Source organism: Toxorhynchites rutilus, chromosome 2, assembly GCF_029784135.1.
Source record: "Toxorhynchites rutilus septentrionalis strain SRP chromosome 2, ASM2978413v1, whole genome shotgun sequence".
In the NCBI taxonomy this organism is placed as follows: Eukaryota; Metazoa; Arthropoda; class Insecta; order Diptera; family Culicidae; genus Toxorhynchites; species Toxorhynchites rutilus.
Window position 1 is genome coordinate 123668829 of NC_073745.1, and position 15395 is coordinate 123684223.

Consider the following 15395-nt stretch of genomic DNA (forward strand, 5'->3'; position numbering starts at 1 on the left):
GAACCCAATTCGAAGAAAATTCTTTATTAACCAAATCACTGCTAACATCGTTTGAACCCACAGGTTAGTGCTGTTTATGGTTGCAACTGTGCTGAAACAGCGAGGAAAGCTGCTTTTCTAATTTACGCCGAAACCATCTCACGTCATAGCTGACGTATGACCTCTAATTTTAAGGGAAGGTAATATGAAGTGCTCGTACAGGCAGATCGAAACATTACCATTACTTTCATTCTCTGTTGATACGATGATTTGTAATACATTTTTCAATTATCAAGGACACTTTACCATTATTTTGATATTCGTGTCAAAACACGATAGTTTAATGAGAATGGTGAGGCAACTCGAGTGACATCTAATTTCTTTGATTCAAAATCAATTAAACGGTTGTAAGGATCTTTGTTATGGTTTCTTGGTTTTATCTCAATTGCTGTACTGGTTTTTTTTCATTTTAATATACCGACTTCAAAGTTCATGCATCCGCCTTTTTTATATTGAAGTAGATAATTAAATCCCCCGAAGATAACAAGTATTCGTCAGTTATGTAACTGAAGATAATTGTATGATGTAGGCATGACTCGTCTTATGTGCAATTCCAAATGAAATCAAACTTAAAATGTATATTTTAAAAATTTATATTTTTGATTTCACTCCCGACATTCTTCCAAAAAATTGAAGTAAAAGTGACGAACCAGCCGAAATGTGTTGAAAGTCACTATAATAGAGAAAAAAAAAATATTTTTGATTCGAACGAAGGTTTGTATTCCGTTTGGGTTGGAGGAAATATGAGTTTTCCGCAGCATTTGGGAATTTTTTGACTCAAGTGTAACTTTTGAAAAAGGTGTATTGATTTTGTTTTGTTTGGTTCACGGTATCGCAGTGCTGCCAGATTATTTATTATTTATTACTCTGCGTAATGGAAATCTGCAACAGTTGCGCAACGAACATGACATCTGCCGAAGTTGTTTGTGGTGGCTTTTGTAAAGCGACTTTCCATTTCAAATGCGCCAGAATAACAGAGGCTTTGTACAATGAAATCATTGGAAATCTCGCTGTATTCGGATGTGCAAAGGATGCCGCGACATAATGGGGAACGCACGCTTTAGGAACACGAAAACATCGATGAATTCTGTAACCGCGGAACTAAACAACATGCATAAAAAGGTTGTCGAAGAACTAAAGACGGAGATAAAAGACAGCTTGATTGCCGAACTGCGATTGGAGATACAAGGAGGCTTCAATAAACTTTCTCCGGCGGTTTTATCCCCGTTGCCACACCGTTTTCAATTTGGCAATCGATCATCACCGAAGAGAGCCCGCGACAACGACCCCGAACGACTCGAACGTCTAACGAAGATATTCCGTGGTACTGGTTTGATGGCGAACGGATCAACTATCGCGGCCGCCGTAAGGACAGAGAGTAGATTTTGGATGTATCTATCAAAAATTTTCTCACTCGGGGCGGAGGTGTTCTCATTGGAGTATAAAAATGCTTACAGTGTAGCATCATAGAAGTTCCAAATGCAACCGAACTCGAACAAATTGCAGTTAAAGTAAGTCTCGCAAATATGTCAATCTTTGTATGCTGTGTTTACTTGAATTCCAATAGCGATCCAGAGATGTATAGGGAACACTGTAGCAGCGTTCAGTACCTTCTCGATCGCAAAAACGAAACCGACGCGGTTATCATTCTGGGAGACTATAACTTACCGAACCTTTTGTGGTACTTCGATGAACAGTTGGACAGCTATTTACCCGCTAACGCTTCCTCTGAGTCAGAAATCACCCTTACACAGACGATTCTTGGCTCTGGATTGTCTCAAATCTGCAATTTCCTCAACGCCAATGGCCGCCTGCTTGACTTGTCTTTCATAAATGACACTAAACCATTTCAAATCTTGGAACCATCCACTGCGCTGCTTAAGGTCGACGCACATCATAGACCATTCGTTTTAACATGTGACGTTTCTTCCATTTTGAATGAAGACCAAGACGACGCCTTTTATTACGACTTCAAAAGATGTGATCCTGCACTGTTGGACGAAGGCCTGCTCTGTTAGACGAAGGCATGGAAGATCGCATCGATTTCACCAATCCACAAAAGCGGCAATATCCACAATGTTGCCAACTATCGCCCGATCTCAATATTGAATTGTCTAGGTAAGGTTCTAGAGAAAATGGTACATGACGTCATTTACCGCTCCGTTATATCAGATAGAGAGCACGGGTTTATGAAAAGTCGCTCAACTACTACAAACCTGATGACGTTTGTACATGGACTGATTGGGAAGCTCGAGAAACGGAAACAGGTCGACACAGTCTATATAGATTTTGCCAAAGCCTTCGACAAAGTTCCGCACGCGACAGCTGTTGATAAAATGAGAGGCATAGGCCTGCCGGATTGGATCACTAAATGGACGCACTCTTACTTAACAAGTCGCGAGGGGTTCGTTAAGTTCAATGGTGCCATGTCTGGCACATTCAACATCCCCTCTGGAGTGCCACAGGGCAGCCACTTAGGACCACTCATTTTCAACATTTTTGTCAACATCTGCAGTCTTCTTCGCTGCGATTGTCTGATGTATGCAGACGACCTTAAGATCTATCGTGCCGTGTCCTCGTCGCTGGACTGCTGTGTGCTTCAGGAGGATCTAAACTCACTACTAGATTGGTGCTCTTCAAATGGCATGCAAGTGAACACAGTGTAAAGTCATGTCTTTCAATCGTCAACGCTCTCTAATCGATTTCGCTTACACAATGGGCACAAGCAACCTGGAACGCGTTGAGAAAATTCGAGACCTAGGAATACTGATAGACTCCAAAGCGAAATTCAACGAGCACATCTCCGCGATTACTGCTAAAGCGTACGCTTTGCTGGGCTTCATCCAACGCAACACGGTAGCCTTTAACGATGTATACGCTTTGAAGACCCTATTTTGTTTTCTAGTTAGAAGCACATTAGAATATGCAGTACAAGATTGGGCACCATACCACAGAGAGCAAATTACTCGAATCGAAAACGTCCAGAAAACTTTCATAAAATATGCATTGCGCCGCTTACCCTGGACCGTAATATTACCGGCATATGAGGATCGATGTAAATTGATCGATTTAGAGACGTTAGCCAAGCGGCGGATAAATTCGCGCAGGCTGTTTATATTCGATCTGATCACCGGCCGTCTAGATTGTTGCTACTTGCTAGAGAATTTGAACTTCCATGCACCTGTGCGAAATCTCCGGAAATCTCGAGTCCTCTTGTGGGTTCCTGCTCATCGTACTCAGTACGCCTATTTCGAGCCTCTGATCACCAGCAGTAGGCTATTCAACGAAGTGACAGACGTTTTTGACTTCAATATTGCAAAAAATACATTTAGAAATAGAATAAGACAAATAAGATAGTTAAGTCTGTACTACTTTTAAAGTCGAAGACGATACGAAATAAATAAATTATTTATTTGGGTTTAAAGAGTTTTTTTTATTAAATCGTTTATTTTTACAGGCTCAGTTACATAAGTTTAAAGGAGCCAAACTCCTATCTGTATAGTTACAAGTATACATAAACATTTTTTATTAATTCTAATGTTAATGAAGTAGAGAACCGATTACTCGCGGCTTGCTCGAGTTTAGAAGGGTGACATTTTGTTTCAGGAAAAGGATGGAATATAAGGATTTGTTGACAATGTTCACACTCACATTCGCACTCACATTCATCATACTCAATTCTTAAGCCTATCTTATATCTAACATGTATTTACATTTCACCTTATTCTATTGTTAGTAAGAAGGGATTTGATTTCTCGCGAAGGAAAAGGAAAAGGAGAATATAAGGATATAAGGACAATCACACACGAAGATCGATAGCTTTTAGGAAGACATATATTTGGGACATGTAATCAAGGTCTAACCGAGCCAACACATCTCTCACCGGCACATTGGGCTGCCTTCCTCTAGCCCGAAGAGAGTTTTCTAAATTCGATCTGGCAACAAGATACTCCTCGCACGACCAAACAACGTGTTCGATGTCGTGGTAACCTTGGCCACAAGCACAGATATTGCCATCGGCAAGATTAAAACGAAAGAGTAGCGCGTCTAACGAACAGTGATTGGACATGAGTCGAGAGGAGGTGCGAATAAAGTCCCGACTTAAGTCCAGACTTTTGAACCATGGTTTGAGGCTAACCTTAGGGATAATCGAGTGAAGCCACCGACCCAATTCATCTTCGTTTCACTTACGTTACCAGTTAGCGATGGTATTTAGTTTAAAGAGTTATAGAGTATTGATTTTAAAACGTGAAAAAATATACACTGCGAAAAAAAATTAGTACCCTTTTTTTTATTTACAAAAAAAAGCTTTAATTTTCAATTTTTAAAATACATTTTTTTTTCTTATAAAATAAAAGTCATATAGAAAATTTAAAAAATGACTCCAAGATGGTAAAAATATTTTTGACGAACTTTGTGGAATATCGATTTTTTTAGGAATTTTCGAAACATCAAATTTTTATACGTTAACAATCATTTTTAGCCACAAATTATGAATCCTGATGTGATTCAATCTGTGTATTTTTACCATAATGTCATATTCGGGAAAGTTGTTGAAAATTATAAGCAAATTCATAAAATTTCATGAACATGGCGGTATAACACGACAAACATATTAAAAGAGCACATTTGATATAAAAAAGGCAATAAATCACAAATGTTTTTTCAAATATCTCGAGAATGGCTGCATTTAGGAGGAGATTGATAAAAATATTTTTTGTTTTGAATCACATCAGGGTTCATAATTTGTGCCTAAAAATGATTGTTAACATACAAAAATTCAAAGTTTTGAAAATTTATAAAAATTCGATGTTTCACAAAGTTTGTCAAAAATAGTTTTACCATCTTGGACGCATTTTTAAAATTTTCTACATGACTTCATTTCATACGAAAAAAATGAAAAAAATCAAAAATCAAAACACATATATACAGCCATTCCATGCCAAACCGATATACATAGTGGTTCTCAGATTTTCGTAAAAAGTGGTGGTTTTGTTCTTTATTGCATTTTTTATTTTTTCAGTAGGGTGACCATTTCTATTTTAGGGTTGTTCGAAAAATCAACTTTTTCCTTTTTTTCCAAAATGACTGTTTTCAAAAATTCATAACTTTTGAACTACTAGACCGATTCAGATGATCGACATAACAGATTAAAGCCAATTAGCCTATTAGACACATTAGACACATTTGACTAGACATATTTGCCAAATAATTGAATTCTAGTCGCATACATTCAGTCTAGTCGCATAGAAATATTGAACGAAGACTGAAACATAATAACTTTGAGAAATCATAATTTAAAAACGAAAAATAACACATCTCTATTTTTTGGATATCTTATGTAACAACCCCTCAACTTTCAAGAAAAAATATAAAAAATATAGTATCCTTGGTCCCGAAACCATGTAAACTATTAAAAAACTTATACAATAAATAATTACAAAATCAAAATCCATTTTTTTTCGCAAGTTCAATATTTTTCAAAAAAGACTCTCTAATTGGCTTTAATTTTATGTGTCGATCATCTGAATCGGTCCAGTAGATCAAAAGTTATGAATTTTTGTGTTGGAAAAGGGAGGAAAAAATTATTTTTCGAACCATCGGTTAACATTGAAAAATCATAACTCAAAAACGAAAGAACACGCCTTTCTGGTTTCGACGTATGTTATGTGAAAAATCCTCAGCTTTCCAAAAAAAAAAAATATGAAAATATATAGCGCCTTTGGTCCCAAAACTATGGAAACAATAAAACGAATACAATCAATAATAACGAGAGCATAATTGAATAAATTCTGCAGGTATAGTATTTTTTTTAAAAAGACCATTTGATTGGATTTGATTTAATATGTCGATCATCTAAATCGGTCTACTAGTTCAAAAGTTACGAATTTTTGAACAAAGTCATTTTGGAAAAAAAAGAGGAAAGAGTTCATTTTTCGGACCACCCTAAAATAGAAATGGTCACCCTACTGAAAAAATAAAAAATGCGATAAAGATTTTGAATCACATCAGGATTCATAATTTGTACCTAAAAATGATTGTTAACATACAAAAATTCGAAGTTCGAAAATTCATAAAAAATCGATGTTCCACAAAGTTTGTCCAAAATAGTTTTACCATCTTGGACTGATTTTTTAAATTATCTACATGACTTCTATTCTATTCTATTCTATATGAAAAAAATTAAAAAAATTAAAAAATATTTATTTTAGATATTGCAAATTAAGGTTTATTTTTGTAAATAAAAAAAAGTTCTAATTTTTTTCTCAGTGTAAATTTTTTTTTTCACGTTTTAACATCAATACTCTATAACTTTTTCTAAGACACTATTTCGGTTCGACGGTACGCAAGCAAAGCTATGCATCCAACATCAGTTTGAACGTGCGATGGAAAATTAAATTTGTTTGCATTTATTAAATAAAACTTACATTCGCATTGACTGCGTTCCAATTCTCTTGCTGGTGTATCTCCTGGACATAGTGCTGGTCAGTGATGTATCCCGGTGACCCAGATTGTCACCACGACGCCTCCTTGCACTGGATGATCCTTGGCACAGCAAATATCTGCATAACGAGAATATGTTGTAAAAAGGTCGAATGTGCTGTGCTATGAAATAACTAACAGGAATCAATATGCATTATGATTTGAAAAGTTCGAAAAAAGTCACGAGCTAAAACGTGTAATAGTTCAGTTTGTCGAGATTTTCAAGATTTCAAGCCACAACACAACATAATCGTATGAACAAAAGTTCTTACCTGTTAAAGTGTTTACGGAAAGCTCCACTCACACAGTAGAGTGCTACCGGATTGGCACAGCTATTGGCAAACGAGAAACAAAAGCCCACTATTCGGAGCACGTGCCAAAACTGATTGTATTCTTCCTGGGAATTGGGGCTGAAATGGCGAGAGAAGACTATGCGTCAACTTTTAAGCATTAGTAACAGATTCTTTTAGTGCAAATAACCAAGGACGAATAATTAAAAGTGTAATGCTTCTGGATTCGAGATACGTTATCAAGTGGATTTATTTTTCCAGTGTATGGAGAATATAGTATGAAGTCTCTTATTGATTTTGTGTTTCAGTTAAGTCTTGGGTTCGTTTTTTGCAATTTAGCTTTCCAATTTTCCCGTCTTTCTGTAATTCATTCATTGTTGATAAATTATGAAAGATTTGATAGAAACCAAAAGGAGTTCACTCCGTTAATTATCTAGGTAGTGCTCCAGCCAGTGTGTGATTATCCTATCTACAAACCGAAGCATTCTAGTGACGCATAATCTACACCCGAAGACTAACTTTCAAAATTTATTCACATTAGATCCCACCCACGATCCCACGGGCTACATCCGCTGACAACTTACTCGGTTGTTATTCAACTTTTTTTTCGTTCAAAGTGAGTAATTAAGTGTTTTTTTGGAACGTTGCCAATTTGTGGGTTTGTTTTTAGCAGTCAAACGAAGTGTTTGAAAAAAAATATGAAAGGTTAGACGAGTATTGTACAATTGCTTACTTGTAGTAAAACCACAGCAGGAAGAGATGCGATGGCAGGAAGCAGATTCCGAAAATAACTACGAACGCCAGCACAGTAATGGCAACTTTTCGCCTCGCTTTCACCTAAATGATGAGAAGAGAAGAGAACATTGTTATGACGCTAGCAAGGGTAATTTATTGCATCTGTGTCTTTGAAATGAGATATATAGTTTGTTGGTTTCAATGGTAAAGTTTTTGCCCTTCATTTGTCTGTCTGAACTTTAGTGGTTTGGTAGGAGAATCGTCTCTAAATCATCTGCGCTCAGCTGGTCACCCTTCATTTTTATGGAACACTCTGCGGTCTGGAATTGACATTTCCGATTCATATTATATCAATATTCCGGAAAATAAAGATTTTTTTAAGGATAACTCTTCTGTTTTGCAAGAAAAACGCGTTTTCGAATATGAGATTTTGTTTCAAAATTTATATTCTTTTTTTTCGTCGTCAAAGTCCTTCGTACAGATTCACTGATGGTAACGCTAAGACGATCTGCTACATTTATCGAGCTATTCACTTTCTGAATGTGTCAAAAAAGTAGAATGTAAACAAAAATGCTAAGGAAAAAAGAAAACAGACGAAACAAAAAGAGAATTATACAAATTTAGGTAAAATAATATTCAATATCGAATTTCAAATTCTGTGAGTTATATGAGCAGATACTGAAATGTTAGTGAATGCCATGAATTTGTATATGATAGAAATATAATTTGAAGTTTAAAGCTAGTCAAATTAAAGCACGGTTCCCATTAAATCTATCGCAAACAATTTTACATTTGGATTTTATAAACTTTTTATAAACAGAGTCGACAATTTGTATTTAAGATTACAAATCCTGTTCAAAATAGCAGAACTCCAAGTTCTTAGTCCACATTTTTGACATAAAACCGCACAGTTGTTTCTTTTTACGTAGGACTTCTGTCCATTTGTGTACTTACCGTGCTGACTGACTGACTTGTTGAATTATAGAGACTTTAAACTTTTGTAGTTCATTCGTATCTAGCCCCGAAAAGGGCTAATGTGGACAACTTAATCCAAACTCCTTCTCCAACTGCCTTGACAAAGACATTTCATTGACGTTCGACGCTGCCCAGCAGACCGCATCCGCTTCCAACAACATCAAACGAATATCTGTTGAACCGTCCCGTCAATAATGGGGAATTTATGCAGCCGCGAGAACAGAAATAATGGAGGGGGAAAACGAAAAGAGAATATTTGCGACTTAAAGTCCATCCATGCACAGTAAGTACGTTGTCGCTAGCGTACGAACAATGCATCTCCTCTGAGGAAAATTTTCAGTCTTTTTCTATACCCAAAACAGCGAACATCGTATATTCTACACGCTTCGTTTCCCCTCGAGCTGTGGATGCGAGCGAGTTTTTTACGCATCTGGCATTGCAATCAACTTACCGAACCGACACCATGGCAATGCAGGAGTAATCATAATGTTTTTGTGTTTTTAGCTTTGTGTGTGTTGCTTGCTTTCGTTGTAAAAAACTTTTAATTTGCTCATATCCTGTATGTATGAATAGCGTACCTTCGCTAGAGCTGCGATTTATCGTGAGTATGAAATGATGGTACTCACACAAAGCTAATCCACAAATTCTGTACTGCGATTATCTTTGGTGACCATACCAAATAGCGTGAGAAGAGTATTATCACAACACTAGCAAATGGTGAGCTTCTACTTAACAGTAAAGAATTGAGCTCCTTGGTGAATTATTTATTTGCAACGTCTCGAATGTTAAAGAACAATTCCACAGACTGAACTTAAACCGATAAAGCCTTAATCCTATTTTTCAACATATTTTTGGACATATCAAATTCGAACACTGCACAAACACTATTAAACAAACGAAAACAAACATCCAACGGGTTACTGAGGGCATAAGAGGTTATATGTCGTCTGATAAACAATAAGTCACGCTCACGAAGTTGACAGGCAGGCGCATGAAACGAAACACTGGACAACGATGATGGACAGTCGATGTTTCTCGAAATCAAATCGAAAACAAACACCCGTTGTAGATTCGAACGTCTGGAGGCAAGCGTTTCGAGAGCGATGAGTCTACAGCGGCTTTCATAATCGGGCATGTTCATTAGATCAGACCACGGTAGTGAGCGGAGGGCGTAACGAACGAAGCTGCGTTGAACTCTCTCCATTCGAAGTGTTTGGGTATCGTGAAATGGAGTCCACATACTTACGGCATACTCCAGGATACTACGAACCAATGAGCAGTATAGTGTCTTCATAGCGTAAACAACCTGGAAGTTGCTGGTGCTACGTCGAACAAATCCCAGGGCTGAGAACGCTTTTGCGGTGGTTACGTTGATGTGCAGTTTGTTGTCGATGATCACACCGAGATCGCGGATGGAAACAACTCCAGAGGTACGGGCCCGATTTGATATACGAATTCGATTCGAGATTGTCGGCGAGAGCATGCGATCGACTTACACTTTTTTTTTACATTCAGTTCCATACTGTTCTCAAGGCACCATTTTTGCAATTCGTTAATATCCGCCTGAAGTGCACAGCAGTCGAGTTGGGAAGCGACAGATCGGTAAATCTTCAGGTCGTGGGCGTAAAGCAGTTTTCGTGCCTTCAATCGAAAGCATATGTACTGTGCTGCCCTGTTGCTGAAATGTCGGCATACGGCGAGACTCGGAAGATTGGTTGAATGTTTTGGTGTTTCGATATTCATGACCAACGTGGTTTGACATATACTACAGATGTGCCAATTTTTTTTGTATCGCACACGAAAATTAATCACACATTTAAAAATAGCATGCAGATTCATGGTGTTGTGTTCAGAAATTTTGTGAATTTTGTTGATACAAGCCCGTTATTGTAAGGTTTTGCTCACAAAATAGAACTTGGAGACAAAGTGAACTTAATTTGTTCTTTTAATTACTCATAAATTCAGACAATTTTGCACGCTATTTACTAATATTAACGCGATGGCCTCCGTAGCTTACCTGGTAACTGTCTAAGTTCGTTGATTCACGACATTCGCTTCTTTGTGTTCGTTCTTTGCGACTAGGGACGACTAGCTTCATATATATAAATAAAATGTAAGGCAAAATCTGTTGGTAAGCGGAAAACCCGAAGAAGCGATAATCTGATTTTAGCCTCTATTATTTTGTTGTATTCGTCTTTTCCCGTAGATCAAAAAAAAGGTCGAAAAATTCGGAAAATTTAATTCTCACATGTTCGAAAATTACATCATAATAAGCGTTGTTAGTCCATTCGATGTTTGCGCTATCGAAATTGATCTTTGTTCGTAAATGGAAATGGATTTTCAGGCGAAATAACGCATTACCATATTTTATATCTACACCCAAACTAGCGTTGGCGAAAAACATTTCATCTTTGGCAGAAATGATGCCATTTAGTGTGCTGGAGAGTCAAATGCGCAAATAATGAGCTGTTTTAAAAGCTTAAAAATGGTTTGTATCCATTTACCACGCTATCCATATGGCTAATGATGCTTCAGCAGTTCTCGGACTGGGCCGTGTGTGTGGCAAAGTATGCGGAAAGCTTATTTGTCTTTTGTTCCGCTAGCTCGTATTATTCTTATATTGCTGTATCATATAGATTATACAAATGCTTACCAGTATTTGTGAGTCATGACATTTTCTGTTATGTTATGTCGCATTTAATGTCATAAATCAGGATGAGAAAACATGAGCTAAAAATCCATTTTGGGTGTATCTATCTATATAAATAAAAATGTAAGGCAAAATCTGTTGGTAAGCGGAAAACCCGAAGAAGGGATGGTCCGATTTTAGCCTTCTGTATTTTGTTGTATTCGTCTCTTCCCGTAGATCAGTATAGTGGAGAGAAAAATCGGAAGATTCTCGGAAAATCCTGAAGGAAGGTCGAAAGATTCGGAAAATTGAATTCCCACATGTTCGAAAATTACATCCTAATAAGCGTTGTTAGTCCATTTGATATTTGCGCCATCGAAATTGATCTTTGTTCGAAAATAACGCATTTCTATATCTTATATCTGTAAATAAAAAAATGGAAGGCTAAATGTGTTGGGAAGCGCAAAAACCGAGAAAGGAATGGTTCAATTTGAGTCATCTATATTTCGTTGTATTCGTCTCTTCTCGTAGATCAATATAGCGGAGAGAAAAATTGGAAAATTCGGAAAATTGAACTCCCATATGTTCTCCATTTAGTCCATTTGATGTTGACGCTAACGAAATTGATTTTTGTTCGAAAGTGGAAAAGGATTTTCAGACGGAATAACGCATTCCTATATCTTCTATCTATATAAACAAAAATGGAAGACCAAATGTGTTGGTGTGCTCTAAACCCGAGGAAGGAATGGTCCGATTTGAGCTGTCTTTATTTTGTAATATTCTCTGTATCAAACATGTATTCCATGCAACGGAGAAACATGTTATTTCCAAATGCATGAAGAATCGTGAACGAGAATCGTGTCTGAAAATAATTTTATATTATAAGGACGAATTTTTGTAGAAGTATTGGACAATTTATAGTGAAAGAAAATTGTAAAGGATCAAAGGGTAATCAATCAATGAAGAGTTCAGTGATTGGACTCACTAACGTTCACTTAGTAAGAAAACGTGGATGTTTGAAAGTATTCAAATCAAAAAAAATCTATTTTGGGCGGGACGAAGTTCATCGGGTCAGCTAGTTCAGAATAAAATGTGAATTTTTTTTTGTATTTGCATTTTCTATTTTTTTTTTAGATGGCATTAAGGTTCTCAAAGGAGTTTCGCCGTTTCAACGTAATATTACATGCGTTTTGTATCAGTACTTAGTTTGTGGAATGACACGCCTTGACTATATTTTAGTTCGAGAATATGCGTGTGATAGTGCAAGTCAGAAGCAATTTTCTTTCGTCGAAATCTGGTGTTATCTCGAAATTTTTTTTTTGCCGCTTATCGACCTTCTGGGACTGGGACAAAAATCAAAATTTTGAGTGTCAAATCATGTCAGATTTAGCTGAAATTCTGCACAGGCATTTTTTTGGGGCCAATAACCAAATGTACATGTTCTCTAAATTTGTCCCAGAAGGTCGATTTTTGGTCAATTTTTTTTTTTGAGATTACACCAGATCTCGACGTTCTATGCATGTTTAAGTCATTTGGCTTCGTTTTTTTTTCGATTCTCCTAATTTCATGTACAGAAGGTCGAGTGTGTGTGTCAAATGGCAAAAAGATCACCGGAAGCGTGATAAATGCTAAGTGCCATTCCTGAATTTAGCCATTCCATGCCAAACCGATATAGTAGTTCTCAGATTTTCGCGAAAAGTGACAGTTTTGTTACTTATTGAAAAGTATGAGACCCGTATTTTGCTATTTTTTCGTTAGGGTGACCATTCCGATTTTATGGTGATCCGAAAAAAAATTTACCCATTTTTTATACCTGCGAAAACATTGGATTTGATTTTCGTACGTTTCTTATTGATTTTCATAGTTGACATGGTTAAAGATAGAGGGCGCTATTTTTTATATTTTGAAAGATGAGGTATTTTCACATACCATATCCAAAAATCAGAGATTTTTTGTTTGTTTTTGAGTTATTATTTCATTATTTTTCAATATTTCATTGCGACTAAATATTTTTTTTCCCACCCCAAACCAAACTAGCTCATCAGCTTTAATTTGATATATCGATCATCTCAATCGTTTCAGTAGCTCACAAGTTATGATTTTTTTGAAAAAGGTCATTTTTGGAAGAAAGGGGAGGAAATATTTTTAGAAGCTTCCTAAGATGGAAATGGGCATTCTAATAACAAAAATTAAAAAATACGGGTCTAATACTGTGCGATAAGGAGCAAAACTATCACTTTTCATGAGAACCGAGAACCGAGAACCGAGAACCACTATATCGGTTTGCCATGGAATGGATGCATCAACACGAAGAAACAAATTGCGACATGTGTCCAGTTCGTGTATTGTTCCGTAAATGTCTGGAATACGGTCACATAAGGGATCGTTGTCAAAAACGAGAACGATGCTTCAATAGCTCCAAGAACAACGCAATAAATCCAGTGACTAAATGCAACCTTGAGGAGTCATGCTGTTTGTATTGAAATGAACCGCATCTAACAGAACTGAAAAAAAATTCAATATTTTTTGAGGATAAAGAACCCTAGCAATGAAATGGATATGGAAAATGAAAAAAATAAACCAGTGCAAAAGCCGAAACACGGTAACAAATCGTCCTGTGCATGGACTTGCAACCAGGGTTGCCAACTATAATTCTAAAAAATCAGGAAGAATGAAAATAAAAATCAGGATAAATCAGGATAGCTCAAGTTGGGTTATCCGAAAAGTTAATGTCGATTTTTGTCGAAAACAAAAACATCAATTTCAATCAAAGCATCATAATTTAATTTTATATCCGTAGTTCTGTTTCACAATCTTTCGCTATCTTTCATACAGCTTAAATATTCTATCCTTCCAGAACATGTTTGTTTCCTCGTCGAATACTGCTGCGAGCCATACATGTGAGAAACAGGTTGCTTGCTCATAAGCTCATAATACAGAATCCATTCCAAATCCCACCAGGAACAGAGTGTATCTTCCTTCGGGCGAAGAGCAGATAGGGGTAGTGGGGGCAAAGTGGTCACCTGCTTGTTTGGTAGTATAACTATTGACTATAGATTCCGTATTGATAGTCACCTTATGTTTGAAGAATTTAATGACTTATGAGTCACCCTGTACTTCAGTAGAGCTGTCGCATGCCAAAATACAAATAAAAACAGAAATTACTCTCTCGATAGCCATTCGGCCGTAGTTCTGTGCGTTCTGTGCGTATCTAAGGAATTTCTCGTGAAATTTAGTCTATTCAATCAGATATATTGGACCAATCATCAGTTTGGACGACTGTTAACATATTCTAGGAGAGGTGAACAGATATTTTGTTTAATCTCAGCAATTAATTAACATATAAATTATTTTCAAGTTTTGGGGTCAAAGTGGTCATAGGTGAATAACAACTTACAATGTTCTGTTTACTTAAACTGATATACCTCATCACATTCTGCTCTTGAAGAAGATCCTTTTATGGCTTTGACCATGGATAAATATGCCACTCCAACTATACCAAGCCTCATTATGCGGAACGTTATGTGTTTCTTACTACGTTTTTGTATGTATGAGAAAATTTAAATTAAGACTCTAGGTGAATAGGCCAAGCTTATTTCATACATGTACCTACTATCTCAAATATGATTTGAACAAATTTGGACGAAAAAAACGCATAAATCTATCACATTCAGCTTGATATGTACGGGTGACCACTTGGCCCCCACCAGGTGACCAATTTACCTCCAAGCAAAAAAAAAGTTCGATTTTTCACCTTTTTTTTTCTAATGATGAAAAGTGTACTATTTTGAATTTTTATAGTAAAAGCCGTTCGATATGTTGAACAACAATGAGTTGACCTATAATAATCTTGGAGAAACGGGAATTAAATCGGTATGTGGTCGCTAGAAATGGGCATATTCCTTAGGGTGACCACTATGCCTCCACTTCCCCTATGTGAAAAAATTAATAAGCATGGTATAAATCCTCGCATAAGCGGAAATGCTAGTGTTGCGCCTGACTTTTTGATCGTTCATATTTTTTCCGAAAACCCTACAGCATCATTACAGTCAAATGCAGAGAAAACAATATTCAAATTTTCACTGAATTCATCATCCGCTTTGGAATGAATCTTTACTCAACAAATGAGGAAAGCATATCCGCAGTGGAGGACTTGTTAAATTTTTCCTAATTTTTATGATATTAAATACGGTTATAGATATATTTACCATAGCCGCATCATTAAAGTTGATTCTACTTTGAAC

General features: G+C 36.6%; 1 protein-coding gene across 1 annotated transcript in view; it reads right to left on the bottom strand.

Moving 5' to 3' along the window:
- LOC129765068 (neuropeptide CCHamide-1 receptor-like) overlaps positions 1-15395 on the bottom strand; it is a 143518-nt gene that overhangs the window by 11378 nt on the left and 116745 nt on the right. Inside the window, exons 6-8 of the mRNA XM_055764906.1 lie at positions 7546-7649; positions 6795-6932; positions 6468-6602 (exon numbers count right to left, since the gene is read on the bottom strand). Coding sequence (XP_055620881.1) covers positions 6468-6602; positions 6795-6932; positions 7546-7649 — 377 coding nt within the window. The remainder of the gene's footprint in view (positions 1-6467; positions 6603-6794; positions 6933-7545; positions 7650-15395) is intronic.